Source organism: Vulpes vulpes, chromosome 3 (genome assembly GCF_048418805.1).
Source record: "Vulpes vulpes isolate BD-2025 chromosome 3, VulVul3, whole genome shotgun sequence".
Classification (NCBI taxonomy): Eukaryota; Metazoa; Chordata; class Mammalia; order Carnivora; family Canidae; genus Vulpes; species Vulpes vulpes.
This window is the reverse complement of record NC_132782.1, coordinates 87,632,441-87,642,268: the sequence shown is the minus strand read 5'-3', so window position 1 is coordinate 87,642,268 and position 9,828 is coordinate 87,632,441. Positions and strand designations below refer to the sequence as shown.

At 56.1% G+C, this 9,828-nt stretch overlaps 1 protein-coding gene across 1 annotated transcript in view; it reads left to right on the top strand.

The window, feature by feature from the left end:
- The window catches only part of FOXK1 (forkhead box K1), a 68,242-nt gene extending 58,820 nt beyond the window's left edge, over positions 1-9,422 (top strand). The window contains exons 6-9 of the mRNA XM_072753251.1: positions 1-46; positions 137-421; positions 1,233-1,457; positions 2,070-9,422. The exon at positions 1-46 is cut by the window's left edge and continues 121 nt beyond it. Coding sequence (XP_072609352.1) covers positions 1-46; positions 137-421; positions 1,233-1,457; positions 2,070-2,335 — 822 coding nt within the window. The 3' untranslated portion in view covers positions 2,336-9,422. The remainder of the gene's footprint in view (positions 47-136; positions 422-1,232; positions 1,458-2,069) is intronic.
- Positions 9,423-9,828: the final 406 nt, after the last annotated feature.

The following is a 9,828-nucleotide window of genomic DNA, read 5'->3' as shown; positions in this document are numbered from 1 at the left end:
AAGTTAGCTTCTGTTCCAGAGTATCGGTATTCCCAAAGTGCACCTGGTAAGAATGGTCTTGTCCCTTTATCCGGTGTTGCAAGATGGAGCCTCGGGGGTCCACAGGCCTCAGTGGTCATGCTCCTTCTTCACACAGGCTCTCCGGTCAGTGCCCAACCAGTGATCATGGCTGTGCCTCCTCGACCACCCAGCTTGGTGGCGAAACCCGTGGCCTACATGCCAGCATCCATAGTGACAGCACAGCAGCCAGCAGGCCACGCCATCCATGTCGTGCAGCAGGCTCCCCCTGTCACCATGCTCAGGGTGGTCACCACCTCCGCCAACTCTGCCAATGGGTACATCCTCGCCAGCCAGGCCTCAGCAGGGGCTGCCCATGAAGCGGCGGGCACAGCTGTGCTGGACCTGGGCAGTGAGGCCAGAGGTAACATGCTCATGCATGCACTGGGCTGGGATGGGTAAGGCCATCCTTGGTCTCTGGAACCTAGCCCTGCAGCCTGGGCCATGGGGCTACAGAGCCCGTGCTGGGGCCACGGACTATCTCTGGGGACCAGTAGTTCTCAGACTACTGCCTCTCCTCCCTGCTACTTGCTTTTTGGGGCATATGTCCTTTTAAATCCATGCCAATTGCCCTCTGACATGCACCTTCTTTGGGTGGTGGCACCTGCAGGTACGCACAGCCCTCGAGGTAACAGCACTGGGTAGTGGACTTATGGTTGCAGTCCAGAGAGTGATTGCCCAGTGGAAGTCCTAAGAAATCATGTAAAAAAGTAAAAAGTAGCCACAGATTCCTACGTTGGGCATCTTGAGCCCAAGGGGTCACAGGGTCAGTACTGAAAATGCAGCCAGAATGGCAAAAGCCAAGCGGAAGCCCTTGAGCTGAACACAGTCTCCTGGGCTTGTGGGCCTCCATCCACTGACCCCATTACAGCAGCCCGTTAACGTCACAACAATGAAGGATTTCAGAGAAGGACTGGTTCCAAGTACAAATCTTTTTTTTCCTGAATAACGTTTTCTTTCTCTGATTAACTTTGGGTTGGTTAAAGTTCAAGGTATTTAAATGTTTCTCTTTAGCCCTACTGATTGTCTTTTGTTTCAAATGTATTTCTTTAGTGGGATTTTTCTTTTGAGAGCAGTGTTTTTTCTTTGGCGTCAGTGCTTGAGAACCTTTCCCCCATAAGCCGACTTCCAGGCCACGTCAGGCGGACAGGGTTCTGATATACTTCTCCCCATAGGCCTGGAAGAGAAGCCCACCATCGCGTTCGCCACCATCCCTGCCGCCAGCCGCGTCATCCAGACCGTGGCCAGCCAGATGGCCCCAGGGGTCCCTGGACATACGGTCACCATTCTGCAGCCGGCCACACCAGTGACCATTGGGCAGCACCACCTCCCTGTCCGGGCCGTCACTCAAAACGGGAAGCATGCGGTCCCCACGAACAGTTTAGCTGGCAGCACTTACGGTGAGGCCCTGCCCACGCCCGCTCAGCTCAGCCCCGCCATTCTGCCCGTGGTGCCTGCAGCACAAGAACACATGTCCCCTCTATCTGTGACCCCCCTACACCCCCGCTGCGGTGGGCCTGTTGAGCATCTGCACCACATGAGCACTGTGCTCAGGCCAAGGCACAAGCCCTGCAGCAGAGGCAGATCCCATGTCCCAGAGCTCACACCCTGCTGGGTCAGATGAGAGGTCAGAGGTGGGCAGGGGTGCAGCTGCCGGAAGCGTGGCAGGGGGCGTTCAGTTTGCATAATATAGTTCAGAGCAGGCTGCCTGGGTTAAACCTGCTAGAGGTAAGGGTGAGAGCCACCCCCCACCCACCCCCAGCTGCAGGGATGCAAATGCAGCAGCAGCAGGGGGAGGCCCCTCAGGCGGTAGCAGGGTCAGAGCAGGGAGGGTGTGGTATAAGAGGCAGGGCTGCAGTGGGAGCCCGAGGGGCGGGGGGCGTGGCATGCTGGGAGCCAGGGTCCTGTGTAGTTTACGTGGCCCTGGTGCAGCACCTCTGCGTGTGCTCAGGACACGCCAGTGCTGGTCCTCACCCATTCCCAATGCAAATCTCTTTTTCCTCCACTCCTAGCCCTCACGAGCCCCTTGCAGCTCCTGGCGGCCCAGGCTAGTTCATCCACGCCAGTGGTGGTCACACGGGTGTGCGAGGTGGGGCCTGAGGAGCCGGCAGCGGCAGCCGCCACCCCAGCAACCCCAGCCACAGCTGCCACCTCTGCCTCTTCCACCGGGGAGCCCGAGGTCAAAAGGTCACGTGTGGAGGAGCCCACTGGGACTGTGACGGTGCAGGCCGGGGTGATTGCAGCTGCCGGCCCACAGGGACCGGGAACCGGGGAGTGAAGTCGCCTGCGAGTGGGCCGAGTGGGATGCTCGCCAAAAGGGATTCTGGAGCCGGGCCCTGACCGCTGGCCTCCTGCCACCTGGGGACCGCAACGAGGAGGCTCCATGCTGACCTGCGCACGTGCCAAGCGGACAGGATGGCCTCCACCTGCCTGCACCCAGACACACTCGTCCTCCTTGTTCTGTCTCCTGCCCCTGCTGTGGTTTAAAACAAAACACATAAACAAGTTCAGACAGCTGATTGTATGATTCAGGAATGCTTGTTTTTATTTTCCTTCTCCCTTACACCGTTTTCTCTCCCAGGCCTGTGGTCCAGCGCTGGATCACAGGCCGACCCAGCCATGAGCAGAGGCAAGGCTTCCAGAGCAGCCTTCACCACCACCCCACCACCCCCACCCCAGAGGACAGACGGAGCCGCGGCGAGGCACAGAGGCCGTGCATGGGAGGGCCGGCAGTGGGCATGAGTCCTGTCTGCAGCAGAGCGGGAGGAGGCAGGAGAGAGGCAGGAACTGCCAAAGCTCAGACTGTCTTGTGGGGTTTTTGCCCTAAAATAGTGACATAGAAGTCTCGGCATTAATCGGGGGGGAGGGAGCTCTGGTTTGGCTTTGGACCCCAAGTACTTCTTGTTTTGTTGAAACAAATTGAGGCTTAATCATAAACCTGAGATGGAAACACAGAAGGCAACATGTATTTGTGAGGTCAGCACCTATGGGCAGTTTACCAGCTGTATGTCTGGGCTGCTTACTGGCATTAATCCCGTGAAGAGCTGGTGCTGCCGCTCTGTCTGCTAACTTCAAGAAAGATTGACGGCCACCTGGATTAGTGTTCGGGGCAGAAAGTCGTCTGGGTTGAGGAGCAGCAGTCCCTGGTCCAGAAGCTCCAAAACCAGGAATCGGCGAGCCCGGCGTCCTCTGCAGGCCTGAGGCCCCGGTGCCTGAATGCCGTGGGATGCGCAGCAGTGGCGTAGGCCTTTCCCACCACCGTTGTCACCAAGTCACACTTGCTTTACTGCCCAACACATACCTCCTGCTGTAAGTCACATCGTCTCCTGCTCCTGCAGCACCAGTCCTCTGGTAAGCAGTGGCCACGCCACCCCTGCGTTCAGCTCCTGATGACTCCATTGGTCTTCCCTGCAACCTGGCCACGTGACCCGGCGAGTGACACCAGCTTCCCCAGGGAAGGACCCCTGCACATGTAGATGCCCCATGCTACTGGAGCTGTCAGCAGAGCAGGTGAGCCCACACTGCCTGATTATTAGCCCAGTTTGGGATCCAGATTATAGTTCTTCAGCTCCTCTTGGAGAACATTCTCAGGAAATGTTAAGCACGTCTGTGAAAAGTGACTTTAAATTTGGCTGCCACGCTGGCATCTGGCATCAGTTTTTCTGGCAATGGACACTGCCTGAAACGGCAGCCACAGGCCCTGCACAGAAGTCCAGCAGGGATGGTTTTTCTTCCTGAAAGCCTGTCCTCAGCATTAGTTTCCCATCGACCAAGCTGCCTGCCCCCCACTGTGCCCTGATGTCAGCACCCGAAAGAGTGCAGCCCCCTTAAAGCTGCCAAGAGGAGGAGTGGGCCTCAATGATCAGGTCAGGTACTGGCTCAGAACAAAAGGGAAACTGTGGAACACAATTTCGAGGCCGTTTGGGCAGGATTGGCTGATACAAACTTGCCCCAGCGACAGCCAGAGCTCATCAGAGGCCAGGGTGGGTGTGACCAGACGAGTCTTGCTGCCACAGTCGTCAGGGTGTCCATTGCTGGGGACAAGTGCAGAGTGGCCTCCTGCCCAGCCCAGGGCAAGGCTTGTACTGGTGTTCCTCAAGCCCCAAACCAGTCGTTTCTATGGCACCCAACTTTAAGTGGGAAAGAGCTCTTCTGTGAAGTCCATACCTGTTGCCTTCAGTGACGTTGGCCGTCCTTGGGGATGAGAAATCTCACTCTGTTCCACGTCAATGTTTTCTGTTCTATCAACTCTATCCTTTGCATCAGCTGCTGTGTGCGTGAGAGGGCGAGCGGCTGGGCGGACGCAGTGGCACGCACAGAGGTTTTTTGGCTCCTTGCTGAGGGCCTCACCTTTGAGGGTCTGACCCTGGGGCCTGTTGCTTTTTCCCTCCCACCGTCATCGTCATCGTTTACAGGGTCCTTTCGGAGGGGCGTTGCCCAGGGTTTGTCTCCATAGGAAAGCTGGTGCCCTCTGCAGAGAACACAGGACAGTTGGCTGCCAGAAACGTATCAGGGCCTCACCTGATTGGGTCAGTCTGGCACTGACCCTTTGCTCTCCCAACTTTGAGGTGTTTTGGTTTCTGCTCGTTTTTGGTGATGGTCCTGCTCTCTATTCGGGCGGTGGTTCCAGGAGAAGCGGGTACAGGGAGGTCAGGATGTCGGCTGGTGGTACTCTGCCCCATGGAGAGCTTGTGCCTTGTTAGCTCCTGCTGGGACCAAGAAGGGGACCCTGTGGGATCAGCTCAGGCTGGGTGCAGGGCGGGGGAGTGGAGAGGGGCTGGGCCTTGCGGGAATGGCCACCCTGGGTTCACAGCGTGCTTCTGGATGGGGCCAGGGTCATCTGACCAGATAGCAGGCCCGGTTTGTTCCACCACTTGTCCTGGGACTGGTAGCCAAAGGCCCAGGGTGGCCCATGCCTCAGGGAGATGCACCTCACAGCAGAAAGGGCTGTGCCCCAGAGCTGGCCAAGGGATGGTCTCCTCCAAACCGGAACCAAGAGGCCAGCCGTGACCAAAGAATTGCAGCCCTCAGATTCTGGATTGTAGAGGGTGGGCCAACCCCCGCCGAGATTAGAACAAGTGGAAATAGGTCCACTCTGGCACAATGCTGGTGTCACCGTGGTCCCAGGGGCCCGAGAACCTTCTCTTTGATCACCCAGGGGCTCACGTGTGTGAAGAGGTCAGCCAGGCCCAAGTGTGCGGCTTTGAGAGGGGCTCACCTCCTCCTGCGCTGTGACCCAGGGTATGCAGGCCCTCTCCACCCGGCTCCCAGGTACCTCTTCTCTCTCTCCTGCTTACCTGTCACCATGTTTAGCAGCACCAGGAAAACAGCCTCCCTATGTAGGAAGGAAGTCACAAAAGTAATTACTTTTCAGTAGTTGAGCGTTTTCCACCAAGACAGTCTGGTCTGGTGTTGGGAGGCAGAGGGTTGGTAACCAGAGCTCACCACCGGTGTCCCAGGGCCCAGTGGGTGCAGCAGTGTGGGATACAGCTCCTGGCACCCAGGGTGGATCTCACAAGTGTCCATATCTTTGTTCCACACTGACGCCCTCCAAGGTGATGCACGCCAGCGTCTGCTGAGGACAGGCCAGTACAACGCTGCTAGGAATCAAACACACTGTCCTTTTTCTACTTTCTTGGTGAATTCTTACAGATTGTGGAGCTTGCATCCCATGGTGAGGTTTGATGTGTCCCAGAACAGCCCATTGTCTTGGCACACAGCCTTGCCCCATGCTCTGAGGATGACAGGACCGATCACTGGGTCCACCGCACAGCGCAGCACGAGGCCAGTGCCGGGGAACAGGGTCCGTGTGCCCACTGTCTCGCCTGTCAGCTTTCCGCTCTCCATCGGGTGGGTTCATGTTTGAGGGCTGCTGTTTGTCTTTTTCTTTAAGAACCGGGCCAAGCTGAGAAGATGAGAAAGGCTTTCTGGGTTGATAAAATGAGTATTCTGTGATTCTCAAAGTAGGAGAGAATAGTTCAGGGCAGGGGTGTCGCCATGGCTGGAAGGTGGGGGGTTCCACCTTGCCCCAAGCAGCCTGACCCCAAAGGGTTCCTTGCAGACCTCCTTGTCCCTTTTCTGCTCCTCACTGGGGCTGGTGGAGGATTGGCTTGAGGCCACGAGCATCACTGGGTCAGTCTCTCACTGCCTCTGAGGACAGGTCTTCATGGAGCATTCAGAGGGCTCCATCCTCTCCAGAGGGAGCAACACAAGTCCCCTCTGCAGAAACCCTCTTGTGAGCCATTCAGAGTTGAGAAGAAAGAGCAGGCTTGCCTTTGGCCTTGAGATCAGTTTCTTAATAGAACACAAACTAGGCCTCACGTGAAGGAAGGAGCACCTAGTTGAATGTGAGAAAGCATCAGAGAGGAAACAACATTCCCTGAGCTCTTGGAGCACAGAAGTCAGTCTAGTGGGTGCGGGTCGGGATGTGCTGTTCTCCAAATGCCAGATTCTACTTTGCCCTTGAGCTACTGTGTGTGGGATGTGGGACGTCATGGGAGCCCAGGGCCCAGCCCTGCGCCTCAGGGAGGAAGGATGTAAGGTCCCCGGCAAGGGCTCCTGTCTCCGGGCAAGTACGCAGTGAGTGTGCTGCTCATTCTAGAATCAGGCTGTGAGGCTGTGCCTGTGACAGGAGCCAGGGCTGCGAGGTGGAGGGCCCGGGCAGCAGGTGTGCTGCAGGCTGGCAGCCCCCAACCACAGTCCCGTCGCCAGCGTGACCTAAAGGAAAGGATGTTTCCCATAACCCCTCACAAGTCGCCCTTATGATACCTCTGCTTCGGAGCGATAGTAACAGTGCTTGCTGAGAGTTTAAGTTATTCAGATGCACCGCTGCGGCGGGGCAGCCACAGGTGTGGGTGCGCACGTCCCCCACCCAGTTTCTGTCCATTGTTTTCAAGTTGTTCCCCCTCTTATAAAGCCTTTTCATTTTGAGTCCTTTCCCAAGGCCTCGATTCTCGCACGAGGTTTTAAATGCTCAGGACCCGGCTGGGTGGGTGCAGGGCGTCTGTGGGAGCCCGGGTGGGCATGGGCAGCCAGTGGCGCCAGGAGTGGGCCATGGCCTGGGCCACCACCTCCGCTGTCCTCCTGGTGTCGAGATGGGACTTTGTGATGCAGCCATGGGCATGTCCTCCGAATTGATGTACAACAGGCCCACCGCACAGACTGTGTTTAAGGAACATTGTTTTGCTCCTGGCTAAGAACGGCCACCTGCTGAGCTGGCTACCCTACAGCCCGCAGGAGCCACCAGCCTGGGCCACCAGCCGAGCAGGACTGTCCCTGCCAAGGTGCTCAGGGGCCTAGGCTCGCCGCAATGCAGCCCCACATCAGCACCACAACCTGGGCGGTGAGCGCAGAGGTGTTGGGAGCCAGGCCTGCAGTGTGGGGTGGGGCGGAGGGGGCGGGCACAATGGGGTTGCTGCCTAGACGAGCTTCCCCCCCACCCCAGGGTGGGGGGTGGGAGGGTTCTCAGGAGCACAAGGCAACTACAAGGAGGTGGGAAGTCCGAAGGATTGCTGCTCAGAGCTTGATGGGCCTGTGCCTCCAGCACGGCAGTGATACGTCTACCCATCTGGACCGGCTGCTTTGGCCCTGAGATGCAGGCCTTGTTCCTGGGATGCTGGAGCCCAGCCAGTTAGTGACAGTGGCCCTCCTATAGTCAGCCACAGCCAGGACTTCCACAGAAGCTCTGCCTACCATCAGGGCCTGGCGTTTGCACTGCATTTTTACACAGGACTGAAATGAAAATCTTTTCGGAATTAGTGAGACTTGGGGATCCTGTTTCTTCATTCTCCTAACCCCTGGTTTTGGCCCTTGCCACTTCAGCCAAGAGTGAGCAGAACATCTCTGTTTCTAAGGAGAAACCCCACAAAGCACTTCATCTAGTCCTGGCACCTACTTGTCATTGAAGCTCACTTGGGAGGTGTGAGCAGCAGGAACCAGGGAGCCAGCAGGGGTGGCCATCTGCACGGGGGTGACCTCCTGCAGCCCCTAGTCTCCCACCTGCTTCTCAGGCAGGAGAGTCTCCACATGGCTCTCTCCTCTTTGTTCCAACCGTTATTTTAAGAGTCAAATACAAGTGGAAGAATTCTGGCTTGTTATCTATTCAAGAATCTTTTCTGGAACAGTTTGCTCATTTGATTCATCTAAATATTTATTGATGGCTTACACTGTGTCAGAAATAGTGAAAAGTGCCCGGGGGGGGGGGGGGGGCAGGCCTGGGAGGGAGGTGGCCCTGCTGCTGGGGCATGTCCCTGAGTCACAAGGCGCATGCCGACCTGTCCCCTAAATGCTGAGTGAGCTGGCTGGGCTGGAATGAGGCCTGGGACTCCGAGGCGAGTTTTCTGCACATGAAGGTAACTGGTGTGGAGGATGTTAGACTGGGCCTGTGGCCTTTTAAGCTCTTAGCCTCTGAGTTTCTGCTAACTGACCCACCACATCTTTTCTTTTCTTTTTTTTTTTTTTTTTAATCCATTAAAATGGGATTTAAAATCAAACATTTAAAATTTGGCCGTTCCCTGCTTCCCTGCCAGCTTCCTTTCCAGAAGGCTTTCTGGATACCCATACACTTAATTTACATGGCTCAGTCTGTATTTCAGGATGGGGGTCAGGGAGGAGAGAGACAGAAGTGTGCCCCCGACTCCCACCTGGGTCAGCTGAGTTCAGCCCCATTGAGCTGTGCATGTCCCGCAAACCCTCGTGCCCCAGAGCTCGGCTCACATGAGAAGGGATTGAACCAGTACTGAGATTTTTTTTTTCCTTACCTGCCGGTAATTCTCCTGTAAAGATAATTTGGGGGGCGGGTGTTAGGGGTGCGTGTGCGTGCGCGTGTGAGAGCGTGTTTTTTTTTTTTTTTTACAGTGGCTGTCTAAAGTATTTTCCACAGTACGTGTAATAATCAGTGCTTTAAAAGCGGTGGTACCCCATACAGTGGAAACCAGCGCACGGGATTGGAGGCCCCACCGTGTTGCAGGCTCCTGCCCCCTGTGCATGCGTTGGTCTCCGGGAAGCCCAAGGGGACCCAGACGTCCCCACAGGTGGCAGGGAGCCAGCGGTCCCGTCCCCAGAAAGACCAGAGGCCCCATAGCAGCTGGGCCCGCCTGTGTTTTCATTTCAAATGGGATACAGTATTTTTTTAATGAGGAGCCATACTTTTTTTTAAAAGTTTGAGATCTGAATGTGATTTCTAATTGTATCAGACGTTAATGTTTTAAAGCTATAACAAAGTTTAAAATTTCTACTTTTTGTTTTTCATTTATTTTAACTGTTCTTTTATCTATTAAATTGTCGTATGTGGATGGGGAAGTTCTGTTTCTCCTCTTAGCATTTGTTTCTATAACCAGAAATAAAATTATATATTACAGAAATGAGCCTGGGGCTCTGTGTGGTCCTTATGAGTGGCTGCTGGGGGGGCAGACGGGTGGAGGGGCAGGCCCCTGGACACGTGGCCCCTCTGCGCTCCCCGGCACGGGGGCACCTGACCTTAGGGGCCCTCACTGGGGAAGGTGTGCTTTCTCCTATGGCACTTGGGAGGTACCCATGATTTCCTGGCCTCACTGAGCCCCAGTGAGTTCCCCAAATCTGTGTTTGGGACGAGAAGACCCCTCACATCTGGCCCTGGACGTGGAGGAGCCAGTGGGCCCATGCACCCGCCAGAAGCAGACCCAGGATAGGCATGGGTCCCTCCTGCCGGCACTCAGCTCCATGAGACTTTCTGCCCCTTTGTGCACGTTGTCTCTTAGACCTCGCTTGTTCCAGGTACTGGGGGCAAAGTGG